We start from the raw sequence: 18857 nt of genomic DNA on the forward strand, positions 1-18857 counted from the left end.
TATCTAAATGGCCAAATGACACAAAAGAGGAGTTCCTGGCTTTTCTAACAGAAGGTTGGTTGGTTGCAAAGACCTCACTCCAATCCACTCTTGACATTGCAGATGCTTTCTCCAGGGCGAGGGCCTTTGCAATTATGAGATGGGCATCCTGGTCATGTAATTCCAGTTTAACAGCAGATAGATTATATATCTTTTGATGGTCAGTCTTTTGTTTTCAGATAAGGCCAATGAGGTGTTGCACTCCTTTAAAGATTCACTTGCTACCCTCCGCTCCCTGGGAGTTTATCCAGCCAACAAGCAATGAGACTATATAAGCCTCCACTGCAATAGTCAACAAAGAGACAGCTCTTCTATCCTCCGAGGCAACATGACATCTCAACAAGGAGACATAAGCCTCAGGCATCTAACTCCAGTTTTAACTAATCCTCTCCTCCCCCCCCCCCCCCCCCCCCCCCGCCGTAGAGAAACAAACCTTTTGCCGTCGTCCTTGAGGACAGTGATACAATCAGCAGTGGTCTTTCTGTTCCTTTGCCCCTTTTGAGGACAGAGTCGTATCCCTCAGAAGTTGGGAGGCAATAACCTCAGAGAAGTGGGTCCTAAGTACAGTGGGTCTGGTATATTCATTCTAGTTCATCTCCATTCCTCCTGCCCACCATCCTTCCCTACCCCTTTTCAGGGACCCATCTCATGAGTCTGTAACTGTAATGCTTCCTAGGGGAACCCAGGATTCTGAGATACCTCACTGCCACCTGCCCTTCACCTGGGGGTCAGTTCTGCAGGGCAAGTACTTCCCTCATTCTGGAGCCTAGACTTCAATAATTAGATACACTCATGTCAGAGTAATATTGACCCAAAGTCCTTGCAGTGTTTTGCAGCCAGGCTTGGCTGTAATCTTCCTTTCATGAGAGTGACACTGTGTCAGCTTGTCTCCTCGGTGAAGGAGGAGTGTATTTCCTCCTATGTGTTTCCTTGTACCCCCCTCCAGATATACCCTAACAATCCTTTTGTCTTTAGTCATAGACCGGATGCTCTATGCTGTTTGTTTTTATTTTGTGAATTTCCTCTCTTAGACATAGCAATCGTGTGTGTGTGTGTGTGTGTGTGTGTGTGTGTGTGTGTGTGTGTGTGTGTGTGTGTGTGTGTGTGTGTGTGTGTGTGTGTGTGTGCAAATAGGCCTACAATGTAGGCATACAGTCCACATGACTAGATAGTGTCTGTTACCTCCTGCCTGAAAGGAACATGTGCAAGGCATATCACTTCCTAGTGGACCTGCCTTAAATCCAAGACCCTGAGAACATAATTTTCAGTAGATACATAACTTCTTAAATATTGTGTATGTGTATGTATTTATATTTCACAATGATTATGACTACCAGTGGGTTAGAGACCTAACATGTCACTCTTTGAATTATTCTGCATATGTCTGACCCAGGGATCTCTGTAAAACCCTATGCAGCCCTTGTGCTCTCTGCCGGTTAGCAGTAAGAGGTCCCTGGGTCACAGTACTCCTTCAAGAAGTTTGGACTCTGCTTGCCCTAAGGACTGTAGAGGAAATTCCCATACAGTTTCAAGGGCCAGTTTTTCTACTCCTGCTATCTTCTGATCCTCTAGTCTTAGGGAGGACTACTGCCCCTATTGGATCTTCGGGCTCTCAACAAGTTCAGCAAACAAGGTTCCACATTGATTCTTCTGTCCCTAGATTGCAACTATTGGTATACTGCCCTCGATCTTTGAGATGCATACTTTCACATGACAGCGGTGTCAAGTCACAGGAAATTCCTCGGATTTCTGATAGGAGGCTGCCATTATCAGTATACGATACTTCCCTGGCCTGTGATCAGTGCCTCATGTAGTCACCAAATGCATAGCAGCCTTTTTAAGTAAGAAGAGAATCCATGTCTTCCCTTAATTTGATTGGCTGGTTCAAGGGTCATCCCAGGACAAGGTTCATTGCCATATCAGGTTCATCATCTGCGTGTTCAGTCATTTTGAACAGGAAAATGTCAACACTTACTTTCTTAGAGACTTGAGTTCACTGGGCTCTATTTGATTGTGAGTTTGACCACTGTTCCCCAACAGTAATTTCAAATGATTTATAACTTATGCATGTCCGTCAGGTTTCACCCCTCTGGCATTGCTTGGACTTGTCTTAAGTTGCTAGGTCACATGGCTTCGTTTACTTATGCAACAGTATACAAGGCCATCTCCTCTAGACAGAACAGGAGTTGAATCTTCATATCAATGTCCTTGAGCTGCGGGCAGTTTGCACAGCTTGTCCCAATCCTTTCTCCCTCATGTCAAGGGCTTGCCAGTCCAAATGTTGACTAGTAATGCCATATCTGATCAGCTTTGCCAAGTGGCAATGAGCTTTTTGGAATTGCATCACAGAGGATGTCACTCCTATAGCTGCACACTTACCTGGTGCTCGGAATCAGCTAGCTGACTTCCTCTGGAGGGGATTCTCCAACAACCATGGGTGGTCTCTCAAAACCAGCCTCCTGAGGTGTATTGTTCGGGCGAGTGGCATTCCTGCAGTCAACTTGTTTGCTACAAAAGACAGCAAGGAGCATCACCTATTTTGTTCTGAAGGGGACCACAGTCTGGGCTTGTTTGCTGATGCCTTCATGTTGGAGTGAGGACTAGGGTTAATGTATGTGCTTTTTCCCCAATCCCTCTGGCTCCACAAGTCATTCACAGACAAACTAGGCCACATCAGGTTAATCCTTACAGCCCTGGCCTGGCCAAGACAGTGCTGGTTTTTTGGACCTTCACAATCTTTCAGTTTAACCTTTTCATACTCTGCTTCTCCTTCAAGACCTACTGTTGCAGAAGAAGGCCGAATACTACATCCAGACCCAAACAGCCTCCATCCCATAGCCTGGCTTGTGAGGGTATGTCTACACAGCAAAGAAACACCTGCGGCTGGCCCGTGCCAGCCGACTCTGGCTTACGGGGCTCGAGCTGCGAGGCTGTTTCATTGCTATGTAGACTTCTGGGCTCAAGCCTGGCCTCTGAGACCCTCCCACCTGCATCCGGAACGGATATGAATGTTGGCAAAGTGGTGTTGCATTCATTATTTAAATAAACTCCGAAACCTACACTGTACATTACTGCTTGTGAGTCATGGAATACACCTCTAGAACCACCCAAAGAAGAAAACATAGTTACTTATCTGTTCTGTAATTATTGATCTTTGAGATGTGGGTGCAGATGTGTATTCTGTGACCCATTCCACGATCCCTCTCTACTGGAACATTGGGCCATCTCCTCCAGTGTGAAGGAACTGAGGGAAGGTCATGTTTAGCTCTATATAGCCACGGAGGCGGCCACGTGGGTGTGTAGACCATGTGTGCTGCCCCAACAGGTATTGCTGGAGAGGGAAAAGTATCCTGCTCCAGTGCACTGAGCAGAATACACTGCTACACAGGTTTCAGAGTAGCAGCCGTGTTAGTCTGTATCCGCAAAAAGAACAGGAGTACTTGTGGCACCTTAGAGACTAACAAATGTATTACAGCATAAGCTTTCGTGGGCTACAGCCCACTTCTTCGGATGCATATAGAGTATGGGGTGCACGGTCACAGAGAGAATGTTTATAGTACTTTTTGTGCTAGGAAGAGTGTTTCCCAGTTAATCATTCTTTACAAAATTGACAGCAGTTTCTCTCCCCCCCCCCCCCCCTTTTATTTTTGTTACAGACTCTTCATTTGCCAGTTCCCTGCCTGGGCAGTGATAACCATGGGCAGTGGTAAGTGTTTGCTTAAGCAATGCTGAGCATCCATATTTCTATAGTTATTCCATTTAAAGGAGGACTTTACCACACTCCAAAACAAAGAGTACAGAAACCAGTCTTCAGCTAGTAGCTTTTTGGAATGTTGATTTTTGTCTTGATAAAATTTGTTCTTGTTCAAAGGAAGCTTCCCTTCTGCTTGGTCCTGAAGAGAAATAATAATCCTATTGTATTTCTGCCAGAGATTGATATAATGCACCCATTGTCCTACATTAGACCTCATCCTGACAGATAGAGGAACCAGTCACAGAACTAAAAATTAATGGTAGCTGAGATATAGTGATTTTGACTTGATCCCATTTATAAAGTGCAAACGGAATAAAGTCCACACCTGGTGCTTTAAAAGGGTCAGTTTCACAAAGCTGAAAACAATTATGAGCCAAATCAGCTGGGAGGAAGAATTAAACAGGAAAAAAGTGTATAATAATTGGGAATAGTTTAAGAACACTTTACTCTATGCCCAAAAAGTCAGATAAAAGAGATCCACTTTCCCTTTCTTATATATAGTTGTTTAGTAGTGAATATAAATCAGAAGCTAGGATTTGTAGAAAATTGATAAAAGAAACAAAGGGAAACAAGGAGAAATCTCTGGCCAGTACAGTTAAGACAATGAGTGTTGTTTTTTTTTTTTTTTTTTTTTTTTTAAAGAATATTAGGATCCAAAAGAATCCCAACAATGGATTTAGTCTATTGCTAGATGGAAATAATACAATTATCAATGGTAATGCAGAAAAGGCAGAAGTGTTCAATAAACGGTTTTTGCCTTGTATTTGGGGGAAAACAGATGTAGTCATCGCAGTATGACACTCTATATTCCAATAGTATACCAGGAGGATGTTAAACAGCAGCTGCTAAGTTCGACATCTTTAAATCAGCAGGTCCAGATAACCTGCATCCAAGAGTTTTTAAAGTGCTCGCTTAGAAGTTGCTGGACTGTTAATGTTGGTTTTCAATAAGTCTTGGAACACCAGGGAAAAAAGCTATTGTGCCAGTATTTTAAAAAGGGTGAATGGGAAGACCCGGGTAGTTATGGGCCTGTCAGTCTGACGTTGAGTCTGGGCAGGATAATGGAGTGGCTCTTATGGGACTTAAGACAATCCTTGGATGCATAAACGGGGGAATGTCAAGTAAAAATAGAGAGGCTATTTTACTTCTGTATGTGGCACTGGTGTGACCGCTGCAGGAATACCATGTCCAGTTCTGGTGTTCACAATTCAAGAAAGATGTTGTTGAGTTGGAGAGGGTTCAGACGAGCCACGAGAATGATAAAAGGAGTAGAAAACATGCCTTATAGTGATAGACTTAAAAAAAAACGCAGTCTGTTTAGCTTAAAAAAGAAAAGGTTAAGGGGTGACTTGATTACAGTCTGTAAGTACCTATATGAGGAACAATTCATTGTCTGGAAATTGAATCTAGACAAATTCAGCCTGGAAATAAGATGTAAATTTACAACAGTGAGGGTGATTGACCATTGGAGCAATTTACCAAGGATTGTAGTGAATTCTCTATTACTGGCAATTTTAAAAACAAAATTGGATGTTTTTCTAAAAGTTATGTGCTAGGAGTTACTTTCGAGAAGTTCTATGGCCTGTGCTAGAAAGGAAGTCAGACTAGGTGATCGCAGTGGTCCGTTCTGGCTTGCAGTGTATGAATACATGTAATAGTTATCATAAATACTAAATATAGAAGTTCATTTTTGGAGGTTTGAAATATGGGCTCCATAGCTAAGGTTGCACTGTGACTTCCACTTAAAGCAGGACTAAATTTCCTCTGTGGCATACTTTAGCTGAGTTTAATTTCAAAACTTGACATAATAACTCTTTTCTAGGGACAATTACATTTTCACTAAACTGTTTTTCCTGAAGAAATGAACTTGCAGGGGAAACATCTTTATCCTCCCTTTTTGAAATCTTGCCCTGCCTTTTCTCTTCCTTGAATTCATCTAGCTAAACAAGCATATTCCCCCACAAGCTTCAGACTTCACATACATATATATTCTGATAAGATCTCAGAACACAGCCACTTTTGAAATTTTAACCCCCTATAGGTTTAGTTTTATTTCCCCTTCTGGTGTTCACAATTCAAGAAGGATGTTGATAAATCGGAGAGGGGTTAGACAAAAGTCATGAGAATGACCTAACTGAGTTTCACCAAGCTTAGCGTACAGAATAGCTCAAATCTGTAAACTGCTGCAGTTTCAAATTTAAAAATGCATTGCTTTTTATTTCTGATTTTCACAGGCAGTTTTCAGTCTGACTTGTCAGTGGGAGGGAGATATTGGCCTGTTTTTTGGGTATGTGGAGTTCAGCAGGGATGTGTTATGGAGAAGGGAGGAAAATTAGGTGCTTGTGCAGAGAGGAGATTAGCGGGAGCTCAGCTCCTCTGTGCTGAGAGACCCCTGCCTTGAAGAATACCAGTGGTATTGCTGCTTCGTCTTCTTGGGGGCAGTGGGCTAAAGGGTGAGAAATGTAGGGGATAGGATCTGTATTCTGACGAACTTCTTATGGCTAGAGTGGAGTTTTTTTCCTCAACTCAGGCCCCACTTTGTCCCCCTCCTCCCCCACACACCTACAATCCTACATCCTCCTGCTCATTCTCCTTGATCATTCCCATGCCTTCACTCAAAACTCCCTCTCTTACAGCTCCACTTTTATGGCACCCTACTCCCCTATCGTAGTCCACATGTAAAACATGTGTATAAAAGTTTAAAGGCTGGGGATGGGGGTCTCTTCGGGGACATGAATGCAGCTCTCCAGGGGACCATCAAAAAACTCGAAAGCAAGAAAAGACGGTTACTCACCGTTGTAACTGTTGTTCTTCAAGATGTGTTGCTCATATCCATTCCAATTAGGTGTGCGCGTGCTGCGTGCACGATCGTCGGAGAATTTTCTACCCTAGCAACACCCGGTGGGTCGGCTGTGGAGCCCCCTGGAGTGGCGCCTTCATGGCGCTGGATATATACCCCAGCCGACCCAGCGCCCCCTCAGTTCCTTCTTGCCGGCTACTCCGACAGTGGGAAAGAGGGGCGGGTTTGGAATGGATATGAGCAACACATCTCGAAGAACAACAGTTACAACGGTGAGTAACCGTCTCTTCTTCTTCGAGTGCTTGCTCATATCGATTCCAATTAGGTGACTCCCAAGCCCTACCTAGGTGGCGGGGTCGGAGTGAGATATTGCTGTGTGCGGAACCGCTGACCCGAATGCAGCATCGTCTCTGGATTGTTGCACCAGTGCATAGTGAGCAGCGAATGTGTGGACCGATGACCAAACTGCAGCTCTACAAATGTCCTGGATCGGGACTTGAGCCAGGAAGGCAGTCGAGGAGGCCTGGGCCCTCGTGGAGTGAGCGGTGAGGCGTGGCGTCGGGACACCGGCCAGGTCGTAGCAAGCACGAATGCAGGACGTGATCCAAGAGGAGAGGCACTGTGAGGAGATTGGAGAGCCTCTCATCCGGTCGGCCACCGCAACGACCGTCCTAAATGGCTTTGTACGGTCAATATAGAAAGCCAGGGCCCTGCGTACGTCCAAAGAATGCAAACGCTGGTCTTGACGAGTAGCGTGTGGCTTTGGATGGAAGACTGGAAGAAAGATATCCTGGTTCACGTGGAAAGGTGAGACCACCTTGAGAAGAAAGGCAGGGTGGGGGCGAAGCTGCACCTTGTCCTTATGGAACACCGTGTATGGGGGCTCAGACGTAAGCGCTCTGAGTTCAGAAACGCACCGTGCTGAGGTGATGGCTACAAGGAAGGCTGTCTTCCAGGATAAGTACAGGAGTGAACAGGTAGCCAATGGTTCAAACGGAGGCCCTGTAAGCTTGGAAAGAACCAGGTTGAGGTCCCACGTCGGCACCGGCTGGCGTTGCTGCGGGTACAGCCGGTCTAAACCCTTGAGGAATCTAACGACCATCGGGTTAGAGAAGACCGAGGAAGCGAGCTCTCCTGGGTGGAACGCTGAAATAGCGGCGAGGTGGACCCTGATTGAAGATATCGCCAAGCCCTGCTGTTTTAGGGATAGGAGATATTCAAGTATGAGAAGAATAGGCGCCTGCAAGGGGGACGTAGCTCGTTGCTCGCACCAACAGGAGAAACGTTTCCACTTTGCTAAGTAAGTGGTCCGTGTAGAGGGCTTTCTACTTCCCAGCAGAATCTGCTGGACCGGCTGCGAGCATTGCCGCTCTGTCCGATTCAGCCATGGAGCATCCACGCTGTGAGGTGGAGCGATTGCAGGTCGGGGTGACACAGTCGACCGTGGTCCTGAGAGACGAGATCGGGACATAAGGGAAGCGTGATCGGTGTTTGAACCGACAGCTCCAACAGTGTGGTGTACCAGTGTTGCCTTGGCCAAGCTGGAGCAACTAGAATTACCCGGGCCTGGTCTCTGCGGAGCTTGAGCAGTACCCTGTGGACTAGTGGAAATGGGGGAAATGCGTAGAACAGGTGGTCTTTCCAGGTTAGGAGGAACATGTCCGACAGAGACCAGAGCTCGCCCTTGTAGGGAGCAGAATGCGTGGCACTTCCTGTTGGGTCGAGACGCAAACAGGTCGACCTGGGGAAATCCCCACCTCTGGAAGACGGAATAGATGATGTCCGGGCGAATCGACCACTCGTGAGTCTGGAAGGACCTGCTGAGACGGTCCGCCAGCGTATTCTGGACTCCAGGAAGGAACGATGCCGTGAGATGTATCGAGTGGGCGATGCAGAAGTCCCACAGGCGAATGGCCTCTTGGCATAGGAGCGATGAGTGGGCTCCGCCTTGCTTGTTGATGTAAAACATGGCCGTGGTGTTGTCGGTGAGAACCAACACGCAACGGCCCTGTAGGAGATTGAGGAATGCCTGGCAGGCTAGGCGCACTGCCATCAGCTCTCGGACGTTGATGTGCAGGGCTAGTTGGGACGCGGTCCACAGGCCCTGGGTATGGTGCTCCCCGAGGTGAGCGCCCCATCCTAGAGATGAAGCGTCCGTGACCAGGTGGAGGGAGGGTTGTGGGGCGTGAAACGGCACTCCTGCACAGACCGCCCTGTGATCCAACCACCAGGTGAGGGAGGTCAAGACCGAGCACGGAACCGTGACCACCATGTTCAGGTTGTCCCGGTGAGGACGGTACACCGATGATACCCAAGCCTGTAGTGGGCGAAGCCGTAGTCTGGCATGCCTGGTTACGTAGGTGCACGAGGCCATGTGACCCAACAGGGCAAGGCATGTCTTTATTGTGGTAATCGGAAATGCCCTGAGTCCTTGAATGACGCTTGTGATGGTATGAAAGCGGTTGTCTGGTAGAATGGCTCGATCACATCTGGAGTCTAGGATTGTTCCAATAAATTCTAGCCTCTGGGTTGGCACTAGAGTGGACTTCTCTCTGTTGAGTAGAATGCCCAGCTTGTGGAAAGTTTGTGTCACTATGTGAACATGATTTTGAACTTGGTCTCTGGTGCGGCCGCGTACCAGCCAGTCGTCTAAATACGGGAACACCTGTATCCCTTGTCGACGAAGGTATGCCGCGACGACTGCCACACACTTTGTGAACACTCTGGGAGCCGAGGACAAGCCGAAGGGAAGGACTGCAAATTGGTAGTGCACCTTGTTTACTACAAATCGCAGGAAGCGCTTGTGAGGCGGATAGATCGCTATGTGGGAATAAGCGTCCTTCATGTCGAGGGCGGCGAACCAGTCTCCAGGATCCAGGGAAGGGATAATGGTCCCCAATGATACCATGCGGAACTTCAACTTTACTATGAATTTGTTGAGTCCGCGCAAGTCTAAGATGGGTCGCAGACCCCCTTTTGACTTGAGGATCAGGAAGTAGCAGGAATAAAACCCCCTGCCCCTTAACTCTGGCGGGACCTCCTCTATGGCCCCCATAGAGAGGAGCCCAAAAACCTCCTGTGTAAGGAGTTGTTCATGAGAAGGGTCCCTGAAGAGGGACGGGGAGGGCGAGTGGGAGGGGGGGAACGAAGAAAATTGGAGAGCGTATTCTCTCTCCACCGTGTGAAGGACCCAACGGTCCGAGGTTATAAGGGACCAAGCACGGTGGAAATGGGAGAGGCGATCCCGAAAGGAGGAGTTGGATCCTGGACATTGGTTGAGGTGCCGTCCTCGACCGCACCTTCAAAAGTTCTGCCTAGGGCCTGAAGGTGGCCTAGGCGGCCCCTGGTTTTGAGCCAGTTGAGGGCTGGTCGACCTTCGCCTGCCACCTCGGCCCCGCCTTCTGGCGAAGTCCTGTCTCGGACGAGGCGGGGGAGGGTAGAACCTTTGAGGTTGGGGCCTAAAGGGTCTGCGCTGAGGCCCTGGGACATGCATCCCCAGGGAGCGCATAATCATCCTCGAGTCCTTAAGGCTCTGCAGCCGAGAGTCCGTCTTCTCGGAGAACAGGCCCTGGCCCTCAAAGGGTAAATCCTGCAAAGTCTGCTGAAGTTCAGGCGGCAAGCCTGAGACCTGGAGCCAGGAGATTCGCCGCATGGCTATACCTGAGGCCAGTGTTCTAGCGGCCGAGTCTGCAATGTCTAAGGAGGCCTGTAAGGAGGTACGTGCCACCTTTTTACCCTCCTCTACTAAGGCCCCGAACTCTTCCCTGGAGTCTTGGGGGACCAGTTCTTTAAATTTCCCCATCGAGGTCCAGGAATTAAAGTTATAGCGGCTCAAGAGCGCCTGCTGGTTGGCCGCTCTAAGTTGTAGCCCTCCCGCCGAATACACCTTGCGTCCAAACAAATCGAAGCGCTTAGCGTCCTTCGATTTGGGCGCTGCAGCCTGCTGGCCGTGGCGCTCCCGTGCGTTCACAGATGACACCACTAGTGAGCACGGCTGGGGATGGGTATATAAGTACTCATAATCCTTTGAGGGAACAAAGTACTTTCTTTCCACGCCTCTGGCTGTGGGTGGGATAGAGGCAGGGGTTTGCCATATTGAAGTGGCATTAGCCTGAATCGTGCGTATGAGAGGTAGTGCCACTCTGGATGGGGCATCAGCGGAGAGGATGCTCACCACCGGGTCCTGTACCTCCACGATCTCCTCCGCCTGGAGATCCATATTACGCGCCACCCAGCGCAATAGGTCCTGGTGGGCCCGAAGATCTATAGGGGGCGGACCTGTGGCGGTTGTGCCCGCCACCGCCTCATCTGGGGAAGAGGAGGAGGATGCTTCCGGTGGCAAAGGGTCTAATGGCGGGTCCTGCTCCAGGGGTACATGAAGCTGGGCATCGCCTGCCCCTGGGTCCGGGACCTCAGTTGGTGTAGGCACGGGAGCCTCCATGCCCCTTGGGGGAGGGCGGGAGATGGTGGCCTCCGGGGCCCTGGGCTCAGAACGTGCCGAGCGAGAGGCTGATGGTGGTGGAGCACCCTGCGCCTGCACGGAGTCCAAAAGGACCAGTGCGCAGGTCCCTGCACAGGGTCCTCGGCCGGCTCCTGCCAATGGCCCAAGTCAGACGTAGCCGCCTGACCCTGGGGAGGGTATGCCGATCTGGAGGCCCGCTCGGAGGAACGAGATGCCGATCTCGAGGGCCAAGGCGGTGCCGAGCGCGTCGAAACCGGCTCTGGATGGTACGGTGCCGATCGGTGCCGGTCGTAAGGGGATCGGTCCCTGCGCGGTGCCGGTGAGCGGTACCGGGATCAGGATCGGTGCCGGTAGCCCTGCCGGTGCCGAGATCCGGACCTTGAGCGGGACGACGACCGCGACGAGAGCTGGTACCGGGAGCGCCTGGAAGTCGAACGACGCTCATACCGGTGCCGAGAACTACGTCTGGAGTCCAATCGGTACCGATGATCGTGACGGTGCCGAGACGTAGAGCGGTGCCGGGAAGAAGACCTTGGCCGTGAGTACGACCGGTGCCGAGGTGACAGTCGGCGCCGGGACTGCGAGCGGCGTCGGGACCTGCTCCGAGATCTGGAGCGGTGCCGGGAGTCCCCGGCCGGAGACGGCGGGCGCAGCAGGGCAGGCTTGCCCCTGGATTGTATTGCGCGGGGAGCCACCGGTGCCGAAGGTGGAGGCGGTGCCGGCTCCGTGAGCGCAATAAGGTCCCTGGCCGTCGCAAACGTCTCCGGGGTGGAAGGGAGACAAGGCTCCACCACCGACCGAGGTGGTGATTTTGTGCGCACCGGACTCAACAGCCGCGGCGCCGGAGTCGACGGTGCAGCAGGGACTTGCTTCTGTCGGTCCACAGACCGACGCGGCTCTACCCCCAGCACCGGGGGAGCCGGCATCTTCAGGACAGCAGTCTCCTGCGCCTTACGGGCTTTCTTGTGGCCCGGAGATATGGACCGGCGCCGAGTCCCTTGTGGCGGGTGCAGTGCCGAAGACGGCCGGTGCCGTGAGGACTTGTCTGATTCAGCCCACGGTGCAGTACCGGTCGGAGCCGCCGGGGCGCTGCGCACCGAGGCGCTCGGTGCCGGGGCTGGGTGCGCCGAGGGAGGATCCGGGCTAAGTGCCGCCTCCATTAGGAGCTGCCGGAGCCTAAAGTCCCGCTCCTTTCTCGTTCTAGGTTTGAAGGCCTTGCAGATCTGGCACTTATCTGCCTGATGGGATTCTCCGAGGCACTTCAAACAGGAGTTATGCGGGTCACTCGTCGGCATAGGCTTAGCGCAGGACGCACACGGCTTAAAGCCAGGAGCCTTGGGCATGAGCCCGGCTATGCGCCGGGGGAAAAAGGGGGGAGAACAACCCCCTTAACCCCCGCTAACTATTTACAACTATAACAAAACTGAAATGAATAACTATCTAAAGAGTAAAAACAACTATAACTAGAACTATTCTGCAAGAATTGAAGGATAAGCTAGGGAGAGTGGAGAACAGCTATGCCGCGCTCCACAGTTCCAACTACCGTCAGGGGTGGTAAGAAGGAACTGAGGGGGCGCTGGGTCGGCTGGGGTATATATCCAGCGCCATGAAGGCGCCACTCCAGGGGGCTCCACAGCCGACCCACCGGGTGTTGGTAGGGTAGAAAATTCTCCGACGATCGTGCATGCGGCGCGCGCAAACCTAATTGGAATCGATATGAGCAAGCACTCGAAGAAGAAAAAGCAGTTACTCTTTCCCCACATTTATGTTACATTCATTGATTCTGCTTTTGAATCACAGGTTCTTCCTTTCCACCACTCGCAGCTGTGGGTGTATGGGAGTACTAGACCTTGATTTCTTTTTTTTAAGAAATCATAAGAAGCAGGTATTAAAGAAATGGACTTGTTTTGTTGATAAACACAGCTTTGCGAGGATCTAGAAAAATTCCATCTGCCTGACAGATTTTTGTTGGTGTCCATTTCAGTGGTGGTGATTAGATGTATACAGCATTGTAACTTACAACAGGGACTTCCATAATGAACAGAACCCAGAAACTATACAGTAGTGTAAGTTGATATAATTAAACGTAAAAAATATGCACTATTTAAAAATGTTCCAACATATGGCAAATAATGAAAACATCTCAAGTCCACTAGGAATTCAACTGAATGCCTGCTCACTTCTACCTTTCACTGGGATCAATATTTCCAGTTACTATTTCCTAGCGTGCTACTGCTGTTGACAAGTTGCACAGACATACAGAGTGGCGAGGAGGTGAAAGTAATGCCATCTGCTTGGACTGAAATGGGATTGACATAATTTGGGCTATGTGACACATATGGAATGTGGATGCTGGTTATGGTGCAACTTCTTTCTTTTAGCACATGTAGTGACCTTTTAGAGCTTGCTCTATGGTCTTAATGTGCAGGGAAGCTTTCAAATAGGGCAGAAAGCAAACCCTGCTTACTCTCCAGGTTTTCATAATGCGTGAATGTCACATTTGCCAGTTTCTTGATATTTGTTTCACAGCTCACTTTCACTTAAGAATATACAAGTAAAAGTCATTATGCTAATTTCCATGGCAGTAGAAAAACCACAAATAAAAGGGACAATAAAGTCAGTTATATTATAAAGAGAGTGAGCTCTTGTTGCAAATATGTATATTTAATAATAGCAATGGGAATTAATAAGTGACTAGAGATAACGGGGGATATGGGATTCCTTTTTGTCCCCTTCCTTCTCCAAAGTTGAATACATAAGTTATTGTTCTTCTACCTAGGAATGTGGATTTGAAAAGTTCCATTAAAGTAAAAATGTGCTCACTATACTAAGTATAGTTGACCTATTAGGTGGCAATGCACACTTTTGGTATAATGTATTCCAGACTGAGTTTGTTTACTTGAATATTTATATTTCTTGGTAATTTCTAGTATCAACTACTCTCTCTTCCCAACCTCTACACTGTTCTATTATGAACCCGAAATCTAGTTGGCTGTGTCCATCTAGCTCTTGTTTGTTTTTCTTCATTATCTTCTGTAGCTAGTATATTTTATGAAATACCAAAATGGGAAGCAAACAATACAAATGAAGAAAACAGTTTTTTCCCATAGTCTTGGTTTAATGCTGTAAATTAGGGGTGGCCACCCTGTGTCTCTGGAGTCACATGTGGCTCTTCAGAAGTTAATATGCGGCTCCTTGTATAGGCACCGACTCCAGGGCTGAAGCTACAGGTGCCAACTTTCCAGTGTGCCAGCGGGTGCTCACTGCTCAACCCCTGGCTCTGCCACAGGCCCTGCCCCCAATCCACCCCTTCCCACCCCCTCCCCTGAGTCTGCCGTGCCCTCGCTCCTTCCCCCCACCCCCAGAGCCTCCTGCACACCATGAAACAGCTGATCAGGAGGTGCGGAGAGAAAGGGAGGGGGAGGTGCTGATCGGCGGAGCTGCCAGTGGGCGGGAGGTACTGGGAGCCGTGGGAGGGGGATTGGGGAGCTGACATATTACTGTGGCTCTTTGGCAATGTACATTGGTAAATTCTGGCTCCTTCTCGGGCTCAGGTTGGCCACCCCTTCTGCAAATGCTCTGATGGACCCAAAATTTTCAAGAGACTGATTTTAAGTGCATCAGTTCAGGATGTTAAAGTTGGACTTTTGTAAATGGACTTGATATGCAGAGCACCCAGACTGTACAAAATGGTCTTTTAAAATCTCTCAGATTGGGCACCCAAAAGAATGGCTGAGATAGGTAAACTATTTAAACACTATGCCTTTCAAGTTGAAAGTAGGGCTGTCAAGTGATTTAAAAAAATTAATCGTGATTAACGTACAAATAAAAAAATTAATCGCAACTAATTGCACTGTTAAACAATAATAGAATACCATTTATTTAAATATTATGGGATGTTTTTCTACATTTTCAAATATATTAATTTCAATTACAACACAGAATACAAAGTGTACAGTGCTCAGTTTATATTTTTTATTACAAATATTTGCACTGTAAAAATAAGAGAAATAGTATTTTTCAATTCACCTAATACAAGTACTTTAGTGCGATCTCTTTATCCTGAAAGTTAAACTTACAAATGTAGAATTATGTAAAAAAAAAAAACAACAAAAAAAACCACATACTGCACTCAAAAATAAAATAATGTAAAACTTTAGAGCCAACAAGTCCATTCAGTCCTCCTACTAGTTCAGCCAATCACTCAAACAAGTTTGTTTACATTTGCAGGAGATAATGCTGCCTGCTTGTTTACAATGTCACCTGAAACTGAGAACAGGCGTTCGCATGGCACTGTTGTAGCCGGCGTTGCAAGATATTTACGTGCCAGCTGCAGTAAAGATTCGTATGTCCCTTCATGCTTCAACCACCATTCCACAGGACATGTGTCCATGCTGATGACCAGGGCCGGCTCTAACTTTATTAGCCGCCCCAGGCAAAAAACGAAGAGTGCCACCCCGCCGCAACCCCGCCCGCCCCCCCGCCACCCCAACATTGGCCGCCCCGTCTAAGGTGCCGCCCTAAGCATGTGCTTGGTCAGCTGGTGCAAGGAGCCGGCCCTGCTGATGAGTTTCTGCTTGATAATGATCCAAAGCGGTGCAGGCTGATGCACATTCATTTTAATCTGAGTCAGATGCCACCAGCAGAAGGTTGACTTTCTTTTTTGGTGGTTCGGGTTCTGTAGTTTTCTGCATCGGAGTGTTGCTCTTTTAAGACTTCTGAAAGCATGCTCCACCCCTCGTCCCTCTCAGATTTTGGAAGGCACTTCAGATTCTTAAACCTTGGTTCCAGTGCTGTATCTATTTTTGGAAATCTCACATTGGTACCTTCTTTGCATTTTGTCAAATCTGCAGTGAAAGTGTTCTTAAAATGAACAACATGTGCTGGGTTGTCATCCGAGACAGCCATAACACGAAATATATGGCAGAATATGGGTAAAACACAGAGCAGGAGACATACAATTCTCCCCCAAGTCTCAAATTTAATTAACACATTTTTTTTTTAACGAGCGTCATCAGCATGGACATGACTGGACTTGTTGGCTCTAAAGTTTTACATTATTTTGTTTTTGAGTGCAGTTGTTATATAGCAAAAAAAAAAAACAACAACAACAACAAAACCCCACCCTACATTCATAAGTTGCACTTTCGTGATAAAGAGATTGCACTACAGTACTTGTATATGAGTATTTTTAAATTCACATTTCTCATCATTTTTACAGTGCACGTATTTGTAATAAAAAATATAAAGTGAGCACTATACCCTTTGTATTGTGTTGTAATTGAAATCAATATATTTGAAAATGTAGAAAAACATCCAAAAATACTTAATACATTTCAACTGGTATTCTATTGTTTAACAGTACAATTAAAACTGCGATTAATCACTATTCATTTTTTTATCATGATTCTTTTTTTAGTTAATCACATGAATTAATTGTGATTAATCAACAGCCCGAGTTGAAAGATGAAAAATCATGATGGAAATGTTGGAGCTCAAAATCTTTACTTTTTCCAATGTCTGTCAGTTGAACTCTTAAGAAATCTTGATCCTTCTGGAATTTAGGAAGCAACATTTATTTTCATTTGGCAAATTCCTAATGAATGACTGTCTGCCATTTCCTTTCTTTCATGTTCTCTGGTTTTCCCACACTGTTGTTTTTCTGGAGTGATAGAAAAGTGAAACTTGCAGTGTCACACACTTCAGCTGGATAATGGTTTTTGTAAACTCTATTTTGCTGTTAGCATGTGGTGTAGAACAGTAGGGAATGTCAGCAGAAAAAGCTGGATCATGTATTTGTGCTTAAAATCGCATTGAGGGCTTGATTCTCAATCAGGAACTCATGTCCAATTTATTTTAACTTGCATGCTAATTGTGTATCTGCATATGTAAATTCCTGTCTTGCACCTAACTGGTTATTTCTGTATGTAAATATTTGATTCACATGCGATTTCATACTGAGATCAGGCATGCAATTCTACTCCTGGCTTTTTGGCATCTCGGGGTTTAATATTCACATATTGAATTATTTTAAAAGGAAATTACACACATTTTTGCTACCCCTGAACCTAAAGATTTACTAGGAAAGAAGTACACTGCTCAAGCTGAACAAACTAAAATGTAACTTAAATGTTATAGGTACAGTTGGAGTTTCTTTAATGCCATGGTAGCTAGCGAAGTTCAATGTTGCATAAGAGAATTTGTAGACCTTCTATTTGAAAAAAGGTCAGCCATTCTGGAGTGTGATTCTCACTAGGTATTATGCAGAAAAATATTATTGATAACACTTGTGAGGATTTCAGATAGGATGCCCCCACGTAGTCATAAGTACTTTTTGGAGGGGGAGTTCACAGCCATGTACCATTTGCTCCCTGTAGCCCTGAAAGGAAGCATTTAAGTGGATGCTTAAGTTCATCTTTAATCAGGATGGTGCTTATACATGTGCTTAAGTCCCATTGACTTCAGAGTTTAGGTTAAACATGAGCTTAAGTGTTCTGAATAGGGATGCTGTGCTGAGTGAAGGCCTGTGGTTGCACTTAAACAATCTGTGGCATTGTACCTATAATGCTCAGAAGTCTATGCGAAAGTATTTTTAATAGCCAGTAACACTTGGAGGAGCCTTCATAATTTAATTAAAAAAAAAAAAAAAAAAAAGAGAGAATGCTTTGAAAAATCTCTCTCCAGACAACAAATTATTTTTCTTTTGGGCAGTTTTATTCTGAACTTTTGGGAATGTATCCATACAATATTTTCAGAAGTGACCTTTGTGTTCTCTTCATCTTTTCAGTGTTCCTAACAGAAAACAAAGCCAACTCTGTGTTAAAAAGATACCCAAGAGCCAATGGATTTTTGGAAGAGCTAAAGCAAGGGAACATAGAGCGTGAGTGCATAGAAGAAAACTGTACCTATGAGGAAGCAAGAGAAGCTTTTGAAAATGATGACAAGACAGTAAGTTGGTTTTTTTGTTTTTTAATAATTGAATTACTTAATGTAAGCGTAAGTGTGTGCTTAGAGGCCTCCAGCTTTCCTACATTGCACTAGATTTCTTAGCTTATTCATTTTTACTAAATGCATTGTAACAAAACTAGTAAGCTACTTCACACTCCTTAGGATATTGAACATCCTCCTATGAAGGGGAAGAGAATATGTGTGTGCTGCATGCCACAGACATCTTATTTAAATCATGCATTTAAAGTCATGAGAGAGAGCAGTTGAAATGCAGAGTACCCAGTAAAGACAATTTTATTATTCTAAAAACAAGCAGAATTGAAGTAGCTTTCCTGAAACTAGCAGCTGCACGCCAACAGAGTACTTGTTAAGTACCTCCTATGTAAAACCTTGAAAGAATAAGGCCCCAATCCTGCAGTGCCTTGCACATGGGGCCCCATTAACTTGAATGCGGTTCTGTGCCGGAGCAGGAGCTGCTCGTGCATAATTCATTGCAGGATCAGGGCAAAAGTCTGTAAATAGAGGCAGTGGTGAGTTGGAGCCGGTTTGCACCAGTCCGCAAGAACCGGTTGTTAAATTTAGAAGCTGGTGTAGAACCGGTTGTTAAAGGGGCTGGCGGGCAGGCAAACTCCGGTCTGCGGTCCACATCTGGCCTGTGGGACCGTCCTGTCTGGCCCGCCTGAGGTCCCAGCGGGGGAGGCGCCCCCGCTTCCACACACAGCCCCCTCGCAGAGCCCAGCGTGCCGCGCCACCAGCGCTCTGGCAGCTCTGCAGCTCCTGCTGCTTTGAGCAGCATGGTAAGGGGGCCGGGGCTGGGAGGAGCAGTTGGAGGGGGCGGAGGTTCTGGGGGGGGG

General features: G+C 47.1%; 1 protein-coding gene across 1 annotated transcript in view; it reads left to right on the forward strand.

Moving 5' to 3' along the window:
- LOC113406269 (transmembrane gamma-carboxyglutamic acid protein 1-like) overlaps nt 1–18857 on the forward strand; it is a 52801-nt gene that overhangs the window by 22341 nt on the left and 11603 nt on the right. The window contains exons 2-3 of the mRNA XM_026649963.1: nt 3696–3745; nt 17843–18003. Coding sequence (XP_026505748.1) covers nt 3736–3745; nt 17843–18003 — 171 coding nt within the window. The 5' untranslated portion in view covers nt 3696–3735. The remainder of the gene's footprint in view (nt 1–3695; nt 3746–17842; nt 18004–18857) is intronic.

This window comes from Terrapene carolina, unplaced genomic scaffold (genome assembly GCF_002925995.2).
Source record: "Terrapene carolina triunguis isolate 2854851 unplaced genomic scaffold, T_m_triunguis-2.0 Scaffold23, whole genome shotgun sequence".
In the NCBI taxonomy this organism is placed as follows: Eukaryota; Metazoa; Chordata; order Testudines; family Emydidae; genus Terrapene; species Terrapene triunguis.